Below are 14,175 nucleotides of genomic sequence, written 5' to 3' on the forward strand. Positions count from 1 at the left end.
GACTTCTACGCGTACCTGAAGTCCCAGCAGGCCGACGACCTGCTGTTCTGCTACCGCTGGCTCTTGCTCGAGATGAAACGCGAGTTCGCGTTCGATGACGCGCTTCGAATGCTCGAGGTGGGTCTTATTTAACAGAGAAAACAAGTGACCTACTTAATGTAAATATCTAATTTTGGATTTTTAAAGGAGCATCCCTGGCGAATTTTCACATTAAAGTTGTATGTAATGCTCTCACTTCATTATTAGTGCAGTATGTTTTTTAGCATCGGTTACAAACGAAGGTTAGCTCGCTACGAAGGCAGAAACTGGAAATACTAAGGGCTCCCGTTTCGTTGCCAGGTGCTTTGGGCGTCGCTGCCGCAGCGCACGCCCGCAGGCGAGCTCCCGCTGGCCGAGCGCGCGGAGCCGGGCTCGCCGCCGCTCAGCCCGCTCGTGAAGGCGCCGCGCGACAACGCCTACACCAAGCTGTGCGCCATCCGCCGCCAGAGCTCCAGCTTCAGCCTCGCCAGCGTCAAGGCGCCCACGCTGGCCACGCAGCGCCCGCACAACCACAGTCTCGACGAGAGCGCGACGTTGGAGGACTCCTCGCTCAAACGCGCCAAGGAGTTCCAGAGTCTCGACGACGCCGCTTTGCAAACTATCAAAGCCAAACTCGACAATGAGGTCGATACGAGTGAAGATTCTAAGGAATCCAAGCTTCCCGAGCCAAATATGACGAGCTCGCCAGATTCTCAGAAACGAGATCCGATCCGCGCCAGCAACGGGAGCGTCGTCAATGGAAAAGCGCACCCGGATGGAAAGGATACGACGTTAGGGGGACAAATAAGATTGCTGCGAGACAAAATATCCGTGCACAATAACAAGTTCGATGGCCTCAACGACGTAGATCCCGACAACAGGCCGAAAGTGAAGATGATCAAAAACCTAAACGAATTCTTGAATTTCGCGACGAGCAGCAAACCTGATCCGATCAGACGGGAAAAACTACAACGAGCACACTCGGTCATAGAGACCAGTAAGGCGTACCCCAAAATCACTTTAAACAAAATGTCTATGGACGAAAGTGACCTTAGTAAACCGAGCGTCAAGGAGTCCCTCCTAAACAAAATCAATAGGAGCATTTACAACGACGCCAACGACGGCAGCAGCCCCGACGACTCGCAGGAGTACTACCCGATGACCACCTCCATGACGCGCGAGCTGAGGCTGGAACTCGAGCATCTGGATCGGCAGGTGTTCGGGCCCTCGTACGTCAACCGGTGCAGCATGATCGACTCGCCCTCCGACTCCACCAGCACCGAGGAGAAAGGGGACGAGCGGAGCAAGCGGGAGACGAAGGACACACTAGAGCTTCAAACGGAAGTCGGGGAAACGGCAAAGCGGTCACCCATGGATACGATAAAGTCGAACGCCCGGAGCGCGGAAGATATTTACCTGTGGGAGAACCCGTTACACAAGCGAGCGGCGCGGGCGGCCTCGTGCCCGCACACGCCGGACGAGCACCCCGAGCTGGAGCTGGACGACACGGCCGACATCTTCGAGGAGGGCGGCCGCAAGTCCGTCACGCCCATCCGCCGCCACCGCCCGCCCGACCCGCCCCGCCCGCCCCGCCCGCCCCACGACGCGCAGACCCCCACGGCCACAGACGACGGCGTCTCGAAATCACACAAATTCTTCTCGAATATGTCGCAGGAGTTGGAAAATGCGAAGAGAAACTGCGAGTCGCTGTTGAATGCGAAGCCGACGAATTTGCACAGTGTCGCGTCGACTATAAACAACTTCCAAAAAAAGTATGAAGCTTTAAAACCGCCCGTTCAGAAGACTTTTGCCGCGGGTGACGGCGTTAAAAGTATAAGCGGGCTGCCGCCGCCGAGCGTGTTCGGCGGCGGGAACCCCTTCCTCATGTTCCTGTGCCTGACGGTGCTGCTGCAGCACCGCCACTACGTCATGCGGAACCGCATGGACTACAACGAGCTGGCGATGCACTTCGACAAGATGGTGCGCAAGCACAACGTCAACCGCGTGCTCAACCAGGCGCGCCATATGTACGCCATCTATCTCAAACACCAGAACAAAGGTGACGTCACCACGTGAACCTGCCTCTCGCTCATAGTGTATTTTCGTAATATGTATTTATCGAATTGTAACACTAGTAGAGACTATGATATTCTATTATGTACATTCAATAATGGAACCGTGGTGGCTAAGTTGATAGGTACGGACGTGCAATAAAATTTGCATCAGTACAGGTCACAATATGTATACAGTTGTAAATTTAGCTCTATAGGTGGGTTCACACAGAGCGAGCATACGCGCGAGGCAATTTCCTCCGAGGCATGTCTACACTGGCCGTTTTGTGCGTGAGGAAATTGCCGCGCGCGTATGCTCGCTCTGTGTGGACCCGCCTAATTAAGTAAGTAAATATTATACGTATTAAAAATCTTGACTGTACTAAAAGAAGATGTTGAAGCTAGCGGAAATTTTGTGAAAGTGAGAAGCAAACGTATATTTTAATAAATGGAAAAACAGTCAAGGCTACATGGTATTCGCGCAGTGTTATTCTAATTTTGTGTAGACTGCAGTATTCTAAAAATCTGTTAATTGAGATTAATTTTCCGCCCTCAATTAAACTTTTGAATAAACAATTTCAACTTGTTAAACTTCCTTTTGGAATAGAGATTTTATTAGAGACCACACAGGTTTAAAACTGTTGAGGTGTTCAAAAATTTAAATCGACTACAAAGTATTAAATTGTATTTATGTCTATCATTAAGGAATCTGTTTACTTTAATTAGTAAATTTCAAAATATTCTGATGAATGTAATTTTTAATTTAAATAATAATGTACTTACAATTGTGTAAGCAATTAGTTAGTTTACGAGGGACTGATTAACACGTAACTTAATGTATTTACTAAGTTAGGGGTCAGTTTTAGAAAGATCCATTAAACCTTACGTTGGTTACTAATGCCAAAGAGAATTTGAAATAAAGGTGGATAGTTAAAGAAAACTTTGTAACCACGGTAAATTTACTGCCATCTGTCAACACATAATTAAAACTTTTAGAACGCCATTTGACTTTGATCCTTATTGTTTCACTGATATGTGTTAAATTTGTTAAGTATCAAATAGTGGCGCCACTTTAGTCAAATGGCGTTCTAAAGGTTTTAATCATGTGTCGAAAGATGGCAGTAAATTTACTGTGGCTACAAAGTTTTCTTTGACAATCCACCTCTATATCAAATTATCTTTGCTAATGCTAAAACAATACTATATACTGATGACTACTAGCGGATCTTTTTAAAACCGAAGCCTTTATTCCAAAGAACTTATTTTGACATTGTGATATTTTTGCATCTATCTGTTATATTCGTTTTTATATGACGTACTACGTAATTTTGTTGACTATGTTGTGATAGATTTTTTAAGTTAGCTAACAATACCTTAGCACAATAGAAGATATCGCTCGGTATTACGTCTTATCCTTATCACTTTCGCATTTATATACTAGGAAGTGGTTGATTTTCGTCAATAGGTATCTAAGGATGGTATTCCAACTGTCCAATTTCTTTGTCCAATGTGCATTGCGTCACACTCTCTTAATAAGCAAAATGTGAGATGCAAATATCGGACCAAAAAATTGGACAGGTAGAATACCATCCTAAAACACATCGAAACGGGTAACTGGGCGTGGAATTGGCTAACTCGTTCTATATAAAATCGATCGATCGAACCGTGCAGCTAGACGAAAAGGTTAATTAGTTGAGTTTTAATAAGTTCCCCGTTTTGTCCCTGGTTTGATACATTCATGTCATAAATAAAATATTATCAGATATGTGAATTCATAAATAACTTACTGTGTATTATTTTAAATAAATTTTCGCCATATACATGTTTAGAACGCCTATGAATGCATGCAATTTAATTTTTAAGAATGCATCGGGTAAGGGACGAAACTCCATTGATTCAACAAAAAATGTAAATGCTCATAATATGACAACGTGTGAAATCCGTGCACATACGACACAAGCTTTATATTGCTTTTATGGTCTTTCTCTCATATTTACTTCTGTAAAATATCTACTCGATACCATGATGTGAGAGTAAATCTAGTCGACGACGTGAACTATCGAGGCTTATCAAATTATTCCAAAACTATTTCGAAAAAAGCCGCCGAACTATAATACCTATAAGAATAAATCTCGTACCTTAATATTGACTCTTATTTCAAGTACTTACATGCTTGTGGCCTACAGTGCTTTACAATGATATCCATTCTATTGTATATTATATTTTTGAATCAATATTTTACTGAATTAATTATCGCTGAATGAAAAATAAACTATTATAGCTTGAACAGGAACTAACTCAGTTTTTTCATTTTATCACATGATTAAAGGTAGTTATAGCATTTTTCAATCAGGAAGATTACGCTGACAGGAGAGAAATGACAATCTCAATATTTTTTAATTTTATTTCGGCTTTTTGTTGTTTTACATTTGGTACACTAATTATATTTTTGTTCTTATTTGAGAGCTATAAAATGTCAGTAACTTTTTGTCTATTATACACGGTCCAGATACTTACAATGCGTAACCTTATTACAAAGACATAAGTTCCATCGATGATCAATTAATCAGTTGCTGTTAGTACGATTATTATTGCCATAGAGAAATAAGAAGTAATAGAGTGCTCACTCCATACATCAGTTTTGGTACCAAAATGCTTAATATATACGCAGTCGACATCTAGCATCGAGTAGCGTAACTCTCGCTTTCTGCTACTCGACAATAGATATCGCGGCAAACAAAAAGTCTAATGCTCAACGAGTTTCCGCTAATATTATAACCAGAGTAACCGGAACCCTATTTTCAACTCCTACACTTACTCTGTTTATAATATTAGCTGAAACTCGTTGAGCATTAGACTTTTTGCACTCTATTACTTCTTACTTCTCTATGTTATTGCCCATATACGAGTATTAAGGTGGTTTATACATATTTTTGGCACTTTGTCTATATCGATATTTTTAGACGTGGCGATACATTGACAATAATAAATAAATAATAAGTTTGGTCTAGTTGAAAAGAACCTTTGCGCAAACTCCAGGTAAAGTAAAATCTTATAGTCTATGCGCAAAGAGAATACTCGTGGAATGTATGGGGCCCAATACATTCCACGAGTCTTCTCTTTCCGCACAGACTCTATAAATATGGACTATTACACCATGATGCTTAAGTAAAAAATAATGGCACGCGTTAACCTTTATCCTAATATCTGAATCTAATATACAATGAGAAACTAATATATAATATGAAATTGCGTGAGACTTCTAATGTTCTTTTTTTACTGGCGAAAGTCGGCGCAAGGCACCTGCAAGGTTATAGTGGCCCGCATTCCTGGTCCAATGTTTACATTAACCCTTTACCAGGCTAAGGGATATATATTTCCCACATGAAGCACTTCAAACATGTGTTCTATTTTAGATGAGTAAGACTGACATTCCATTGTCATTTCTGAACTGTCAGCCTGGTAAAGGGTTAACAGCATTAGCAAGCGAGATTGTCAGAGAATGCCTTTGTTCCTTGAAGCGGGCCGGTTATGTTAACACCGCCGAACGTAACCGTGAGTCCGATATGGTACCGTAAATATTACACGCGAATTATTTTCCATGGAATAGGAATAAAACAACAATTAATAAGTTACTGGATAATTTATTCATAAAAGCGAGATCCGTCGCTAAAACATTTGACCCCGTTGCATGTACCCGGGGAGACAGCTCAACATTTCGCCATTATTTTCTTCCGCTATAAATAGACTACATGCATCGTTTTTAGTCAACAGGTACCACTTCCTCACTTGTCATTAAGGCGCTACATGTATGAAGACGCATTTAGAAATTGTCCTTATTGACATCTAACAAGGTGCGGTTTGTCTTAAAACGTCACAAATGATATTGTAGTAGAAATTAAAAGGTTATTTAGAATATGTTGAAATATCTCTACGGCTACGCTCTATCCTTAAAAATACCTACAAAGTCCAAACTTATCTAAGTAAATATCACATCGTTCGAAGCCTCCTTACTTAGGGAGTCGATTTTTTACGAAGAATTTAACTACGTAATTTATTTTTACTTCGAAAATTAACATTGGTGGTAAGCATGGATTATATATAATTTATTATTTGGCTACATGTAAGTATGCCGTCTACTTCTTCCTGTTGCCGCCGCCGCCAGCCACGATCATAGCTATGCGCATAAAGATGTTCAGGACGTCTAAGTACACAGACACCGCCCTGTAAAAAAAAAACGTATATTTAGACTGTCAAATCTACACTCAATAGAAAGTAATCTTATAGATGCAACACACACAAATACACAAATAATTAAACATAAGTCGGTACTTTTACAGTGATTGAGCGTGATGCATCTTTAAGATTGCTTTAGAAGTGTGCGACTGCGTGGATACTTATAATTTAAAATCTTTAATTACGTAACCATGTAGCAATCCCAAATGAGGCCTTACAATTATGTACTTACGAGTTGATGGGATCGTAGGGCTGCATGCCGTACATAGGGTGCATCTCGGCTCGTTTGATGATGGCCTGCGTGTCGTACAGGAGGAAGCCGCTGAACACGATCAGACCGCCGTACAAGCTCAGCGAATATAGACCTGGAAATATAAAATTACCTGGTCATCGTTTCTTTTCGGAAAGTTCATTTATCTTATGAAGAAAATCGGGGTATTACCACTCCCTATCTCCCTAAGTATAGTGGGTCAAGCCCCTTTGGACCATGTTTAAGATAACGGTTTTTCCCAGTTATTACCATTAGGACAGAACAAATTTGCCATCCTCAACCAAAAGGGTACTTGTTGTCGGTTGTCAATAAAGCGCTATTAGCTATATGGAATAGCTTCAATTTGAAATCAACCGACAATGTGGTATCTTTTGGTTGATAATGTCATTTTGTATTCTTCACCAACTCTCTGTCTCTTTAGCCCGTCTCTACCCTTCGGGTGTAGGCTTCCTCCTTCATTTTACATCACTCGTCACGGTTCTGTGCGACCAGGTGCCACTTCTTCCCCGCAGTCTTTTTGATGTCGACGTCCCAACGCACCCGGGGTCTACTTTGAGGGCGATCCTCCCGCCATGTTCGGGGGCTCCCTTCAAGAAGTATGCCTAAATATTTAGTCAGCTGATGGTAGGTACAGGTGCAGGTACCGACCGGCGCCGAGCGCGGAGGTGGGCGGCAGGAACATGCCGGCGAGCGAGGCGGCGAACACGGCGCCGAGCCCCATGGCCAGCGGCGCGCGCATGTTCAGGAACTCGCCCGACGGCGCGCACACCGCCAGCGTGCTCAGCCCGCCCACTACGCCCGCTGTGTACCTGCAAACACGTATGCACGAGTATGCTTCATTGAAAACCTATTGGAGACCACTTTGGTGTGTATGAACGATACATTGCCAGCCCCACATCAACAACTTAGCACTCCTATTTAATGTACAAAAAATTCAAATTTCTTGAATCTAGATGAAGATACCCAATTCCAGCTACTGGACCAATCAAGTGGCTGGAATTGGGTGTCTTGAGTACATATAGTGCCTAAAGTAAAGATGCTATGAATTCGTGTCAATAATTTTGGAGCATTTATTTATCGGTCCCTCGATACTGAGGAACGTGACTTCATGTCCTTCCGTTGAAGACCAGGTTCCTCCATAGGGTTCTGTTCCTCGCCAAGGCATGGCCTTGTTTTTTTAATTGCATCTGCACCTATGCAGCACTTACATAATTTGACCACACTATCTGGTAGGGAAAGGGCCCTGCGGTCTCGTACCTTCAACTGTGCCCATAATTATTACTCTTTACGCGATGTGAGAGGTGTCCGAAATATGTAAGCATTTGGTCCTAGCATATAATTGAGTTTATATATATCCGGAGGGAAAGTGCATTTAAACCTTAAGCTAGCTCATTTTACTCAAAGGAAACTTTGTTTTATTTTTAAAAAGATACAAAACATACTTTTTCTCCAATATGCTCGGAAATGTTCAACTTATTGTAGCAAAAATATATCAAACTCAAAAAAAAAAAACCATTATTGTCGTGTTTTAGCGGACAGGAAGTTATTCCTATATCGTTTTTTACTAATTAATATAGCCGCAGGCTGCGTCTACACGACCCGGTCAGTATCATTTCAAGCTATAGGATAGAGTCGTGTAAGACCGTTGTGTATGATCGTGCGAATACTGCTTAATAAAATCAAAGACTATACAACTTTTATGTTTTTTTTAAGGATCTCATGCATACAAATACAGCTTATATTGCACAATTATATATAATGAGCAAATATTGAATGGTACTGAATGGCAGAATAGTTGTGCCTTTACGGTTTAAAAAATAATTGAAGAGGGAAATTGTTTTTGACGTTTTTAATGTGAAGGTTCCATTTCAGTGCTGGTTGATGCTTACATTATTTTACCTGATGTCCTCGCATGTTTGAAGAAAAGCATTATATAGGCCTCGGCAGGAACAGCAATTCGTGGATTCGTCTTTTTTGTCGGACGAAAACTAACACTCATCCACGAATTACTCTTATCCCGGCCTCGGCAATAATGTACTATTTCCACACTGTATATGATTAATCTATTTAAAATTTGTCCAGTAGTAGTTGTTAATCCTTTAGAACCAAATTCCAAACAGTTAGCTTATTCAATGAAGGATTTCTCTAAAGGCTCCCAAATAGTTGTCATGTCGTGTTTTAAATACTCAATCTTTTTATAGTATTTTTCCTACTCCTCTACTGTTATCTGTCATTTATACATTCATTAACACGAATATAAGGTTTCAAGTCTATATTGTCTATTCCTCATAACAGCACTTGTGCTTTAAAATCGCTATAACGTTACTGGGGATTCCCTCTGGTCGCATAGCAACTTTCGTCATATTTTTAATTGTCATAACACTTTATGCATACAATTGGGAGTCATAAAAATCTTTTGTCAGATTTATTCCTAAGCATAACTGGGTTTTTGTCATAAATGAGTTATGTCATAATTTTTATAGTCATAAATTTAATTCGCATAAAATTTTAGGTTAGGTTCGTTAGGTATGCACAAAAAATATATGACATATAGCAGTTGTCATATATTTTTTGAGCATGTATGTTAATAAATATTATGGCTAAAAATGTATGACACAATATAATATGACTTTTCATTTGTATGCGCAATGATAATTATTACAAGTTGTTATGCATATCAAAGTTATGACTAAAAGTTTTGTCCATATTGCAACCAACCTAACAAAATCAAAACTAATACAGTTTCAAACTAAGTGCATTGCTGCCAACTTACAAAATATTCATTTGGTTGCATAATATAGTAACACCCATAAACTATGAAGACCGCTTAGCGTTGCTTGTTAGTCTCCATAGGCTACTGTGGCCAAAATCGAGAAAAACTGTCCAAAAATTTAATTTAGCAAAGAGCAAGTACCAGGGCCTCATGAGTTACGACAAGGTGTCGGGCCGAGGCGGGCTGGGCGCGTAACAAGGTATGCTCGCGTATCTTAGCTATATACTTTTGCTTTTTTTACCTAAATTAAGATTTATTTTTGTTGACTCATAGGAAAAGTATTGTATGCAATGTTGTATAAGTGGGTGTAAAAATGCTCATGGCGTATTCCTTTACAATGTTTGGCTCCGGCTCACATTGTAACTCGTTTCACTCGCCTCTTTTGACCCTTCTTATACAACGGTTGCATAAACAAATTAATAATTTAGTTAACTTACCAAGCAGCTCTCAAAAGAACAGGGCCTCCCAGGAAGCAGATAGGTGCAATTACTGCCCCCATGATGCCAGTGTGCACCATCCAGGCCAGTTGTTTGGGGCCAAAGCCTGGCTTATACTCCATGCCTCGCACGACCATGCCCGATCCAATCATGAGGCCCATGGTCATGATTATTGACTGGGAAATTACAACACATGAGTTTTAGCACATATACAAAGATTTATTAATATTTTTTGTTAGGCCAAATAGATTTGTATAAATACAAATGTACCAACAAAACTACAATTTAAAATTTCTGAATCAGAAATAGTAAGCATTACGAAGTATGACAAGTAGAATCTTGTATATGCCAGTTTAGCATCAAAGTAAAAAAATATAATTTGTGTATTATATTACATTTTTTATAACATTACAAGTGAATTGACAACATTTAATTTTTTCATGTAGGCTATTTATGTCATGTATTGAAGAAAATGAAATTCTAATGTATACATGTTTTTTTTATTTCACCTTTCAAACAAACTTTTCATTTAAAGCTATCAAATCTAAAAGTGGCGAATACCAAAGGGTCGTAAGTGTAGTATGATGTCATTACTACGGCTGAAAAGCTCTAATAATATTATATTGAAAGAAAGAACCTGTGAATAAACGTAAAACACAAAGACGTGACAATGACATTTGAAATTTATAAGTCTATCACAACCCAACACAATTCAAATTATATACATAAAATATTTTTTTCTTATACAACCATAGTAATGACATCGAAGTTCCAGTTTACATATGATTTCTATAGTAATCTAAATTGTATTTTTTCTTATTTAATGCATGTTAATTATAAGATGTAATGTTATGAAACGATGTGTCCCGCTGAGTTTCTTGCCAGTTCATATTGGGATACCCTCCTCCAATTGAGGGGGGATTTAAATCTTCTGGGGTCAGAGGTGTAGGGGTAGAGCAGGTGTAGCTTTATTTGACGTTCATAAGTGCATTGTAATATGCCTACTTGAAAATAAACATATCTATCTTATCTTTACACTTTTTTGCGATTTTCTAAGAAATGAATGGAAATAAAATAAAATAACTAGTTACATACACAGAAAAAAAATAGTTCTCCAGCCAAGTAAATACTCTTGTGTCAAGACATTTTGTGTTTCCTATATAAGGAAACAATAAAATTCCTGCGTCAAGATATAAAATATTTCAAAGTTTATTATTTAAGCTAAAAAAATTAATTCTCTATCCGAGCTATAAAAAGTTTTTTTTTAAAAAGCTCATTATTCTCACCAAGAGCGTTTACGTTTTGTTTTAAGTAATGTATTTTTTAAATTGAACCTAACTGTCTTAGTGCAATACTTAAAGAACTCGTGCCAAGAAACTTTGTTTCTTGGGGCTTAGATAGTCATAATTGAATTGATAATTATATTTCTCCATAAAAACAAGAAAAAGCATTGGTTCAAGAGTGCGTTACTCAATGTGAAATATGATATTATTTATATCTAGAGCTGAAATCTCTTAACGCCAAGTTTAGTATGTCTTGAATAAAGAATGAATTTTCTTAAACCAGCATGGTTTTCGTCATTCGTTGAAATCTTTGTAGTTTTCAATAATCCTCTTCATCTTCTTCTTCTTCCTCGCGTTGTCCCGGCATTTTGCCACGGCTCATGGGAGCCTGGGGTCCGCTTGGAAACTAATCCCGAGAATTGGCGTAGGCACTAGTTAAACTAGAGGGGCTTATTGGGATTAGCCCGATTACCTCACGATGTTTTTCTTCTTCACCGAAAAGCGACTGGTGAATATCAGATGTTCGTACAGAAGTTCCGAAAAACTCATCGGTACGAGCCGGGGTTTGAACCCGCGACCTCCGGATTGCAAGTCATACGCTCTTACCGCTAGGCCACCAGCGCTTTTGTCTCCTTCATCAAATTTATTGATACTATTTTATGTAAAAGTCTCAAACCAAAGTTTTGGTGCTTTTACTTTTAAATAGCTTTGGCTCTTGACTGTATATTGACAACATCAAACCAAGAATTAATCGCTCTTGCGTAAAAACTTAAGTCTCAAAGCAACATTTTGGTGCTTCTTCTTTGAAATAGCTTTGGCTCTTGACTGTAGGTTGAAAACATCAAACCAAGAATTTATCGCTCTTGTCTAAAAACTTAAAGTCTCAAAGGAAAATTTTGGTGCTTCTTCTTTGAAATAGCTTTGGCTCTTGACTGTAGGTTGAAAACATCAAACCAAGAATTAATGGCTCTTGTATAAAAACTTAAAAGTCTCAAACCAAGAATTAATCGCTCTTGCCTAAAAACTTAAAAGTCTCAAAGGAAAATTTTGGTGCTTCTTCTTTGGAATTTGGTTATATTTTTTGGTTTGAGGTAGAGTTACTCAAGATAAAACCGTTTTTAAGAGCATGCTATATCTCTTTCTTAGACTTTTTTTCTTGCGGCGAATAATTAATATCTTAAATAACTACCATTCGCTTTAAAAATTTGTAAAGATAAAACTAAATAATTTTTATTCTCCTTTAAAAAATTATGTTGTTTTTAACTCAAGACATATTTATTGGACTAAGCAATTTATTATTTTATTTAAGCAACCGTGCGCAAGAGAGTTTTGCGTTTTGAATTAAGATATCTTTACAGTACAGGAGAAGTATATTTTCCAAAATGGTTTTCGATTTAGCCCACTTTACAAATTTTGAAATGTTGTCAATGTTGTTGTAAATGTACAAATGAACATGATTTCAATGGAATAAATGACATGATATGATACTTTTAGTACTTGAATAGGTCCATAGGTTTCTTTGTCATCATGACACAAGCTAAAACTGAATACTATTATTGAACTGTATATACTATCCCCCTTATTCATAAATGTCTACTAAAGTTAACAAGCCGCTATAATTGTTTGTCCCTTTCCATCATACCAATATGTTGGAAAGGGACAAACGATTATTAAAGGCTTGTTAACTTTAGTAGACATTTATGAATAAGGGGGTATTTGTTTGACAAATTTTTACTGTCTGAATACTTACCATCCATCCATTTCGAGCAACAAGATTTAGTAGAGCAGGTGTCCTGAATACTGTGATGGCACTCCCAGCTGTGATGACGAGTGAGCCCGCAATGTACCCATAAGTTGTCTTGATGCGATCCTTAACATACTGTGGCCAGAGGCTGAAAACAGGCTACTTGTAAACCACATGTTTAGATTTAAAATGTTTTAGATCACCATATTCTTAGAATTATGTTTCAGCCCAGCATTTGGCAGCTATTCATTATTTAGGGGTTACCACAATTTGCTGCTTTGGGCATTATAGTTTAACCAAAAATGTCTGCTTTATATTACAATCAGGTTTTCAACCACTTGAGAGATTAGAATCATTTTCTTAGCATCTATTTTGGTTTATATTGGGTTTATTTAAATATCAATGTAAGAAAACAAGTTTCACAACAATTACAGCTGTTCTATTTATAGTTTCCCCTGTTGTTTTCGATTAGGTTTGTTTACAGATAACATATTAGTAACTTCAAACAAACAACTCACTGTGCTTCCTGCAAGGTGCCTGGTTTGACGCCCGTGCCATAGTAACACAGAGCACCCAGACCAACAGCTGATGCACCAGCCAGAGCCCCTTTTCCAATGCCGAAAGCTGAAAATAAAGAAGTAGATATTATATTAAGAGTCACATAATGCTTATGTTGTGTTAATATATGTATGGAATGAGCAGAGATTTCGTATATACCGTTAGGACCTGCAGGAGCCATTAACCTTTCCCACAGTGTCGGTTGAGTCCTGGTCGCAACGCGGGAGCGCGGTTCACGTGCGTAGTTTCTAATAGTGATAACATAATTCTTGGGCACCAATTTTTGCGGAACCGGAGCCTTAAAAACTTGAGTTACAGTGGCCGACGAACGAGCAACACACATGCGAGACAACATCGTGATGCAACCTGCATGAAATAAGAATAGATCAATCAAATTTACACCATAAACTGACGTAAGGCCGAGAAATTTCTTGAGTGAAAGAAAACTTACGTGTACGTTTCCACAGATATTAACACAGGGTCTCAATGTTATAAAATCTTTTAAAAAAACTGGTAATTGTCGCGACGTAGTATATTTTTTGACGGCTCACTATCCGGCGGATCCGGCCGCTGTTTGTGAAACAAAACAACTGATGGAAAAACTTGCGATTTATCTTGCGGGTCTAGTCTAGAAAATACTGACATTAATGACATTACTGACGCAATATCGACCAATAGCAAACGTGGTAAAGGGATTTTAAAGTTTTTCTTAAATCAAAGCATGTTTGAGGCTGGCATAAGTTTATTGATGGTTATGACGTCTTAAACATTTGCTTAAATATCCTGTCATTTTTTTTAAATAAA

General features: G+C 38.9%; 2 protein-coding genes across 2 annotated transcripts; one reads left to right on the top strand and one right to left on the bottom strand.

The window, feature by feature from the left end:
* The first annotated feature begins 8 nt into the window (after positions 1–8).
* On the top strand, positions 9–4,362 carry LOC133533245 (uncharacterized). The gene is made up of 2 exons (XM_061872198.1): positions 9–117; positions 340–4,362. The coding sequence occupies exons 1-2, from the start codon at positions 73–75 to the stop codon at positions 2,092–2,094; spliced, it is 1,800 nt and encodes a 599-aa protein (XP_061728182.1). The 5' UTR covers positions 9–72; the 3' UTR covers positions 2,095–4,362.
* Positions 4,363–5,693: 1,331 nt separating this feature from the next.
* LOC133533248 (growth hormone-inducible transmembrane protein-like) lies at positions 5,694–14,008 on the bottom strand. Its single transcript, XM_061872202.1, has 8 exons — positions 13,823–14,008; positions 13,531–13,737; positions 13,332–13,437; positions 12,820–12,961; positions 9,787–9,962; positions 7,225–7,385; positions 6,538–6,670; positions 5,694–6,293 (listed from the first exon to the last, which is right to left on the bottom strand). Exons 2-8 carry the CDS (start codon positions 13,724–13,726, stop codon positions 6,206–6,208), a joined length of 1,002 nt encoding a protein of 333 aa, XP_061728186.1. The 5' UTR covers positions 13,727–13,737; positions 13,823–14,008; the 3' UTR covers positions 5,694–6,205.
* Between the last annotated feature and the right edge of the window lie 167 nt (positions 14,009–14,175).

This window comes from Cydia pomonella, unplaced genomic scaffold (genome assembly GCF_033807575.1).
Source record: "Cydia pomonella isolate Wapato2018A unplaced genomic scaffold, ilCydPomo1 PGA_scaffold_143, whole genome shotgun sequence".
In the NCBI taxonomy this organism is placed as follows: Eukaryota; Metazoa; Arthropoda; class Insecta; order Lepidoptera; family Tortricidae; genus Cydia; species Cydia pomonella.

Coding starts and splice junctions, on each gene's coding strand:
- LOC133533245 (XM_061872198.1), top strand. CDS start 73: ATGAAACGCGAGTTCGCGTTCGATGACGCGCTTCGAATGCTCGAG. Junction 118..339: donor ACGCGCTTCGAATGCTCGAG/GTGGGTCTTATT, acceptor TTTCGTTGCCAG/GTGCTTTGGGCGTCGCTGCC.
- LOC133533248 (XM_061872202.1), bottom strand. CDS start 13,726: ATGTTGTCTCGCATGTGTGTTGCTCGTTCGTCGGCCACTGTAACTCAA. Junction 13,438..13,530: donor GGCTCCTGCAGGTCCTAACG/GTATATACGAAA, acceptor CTTTATTTTCAG/CTTTCGGCATTGGAAAAGGG. Junction 9,963..12,819: donor TTGCTCGAAATGGATGGATG/GTAAGTATTCAG, acceptor GTAATTTCCCAG/TCAATAATCATGACCATGGG.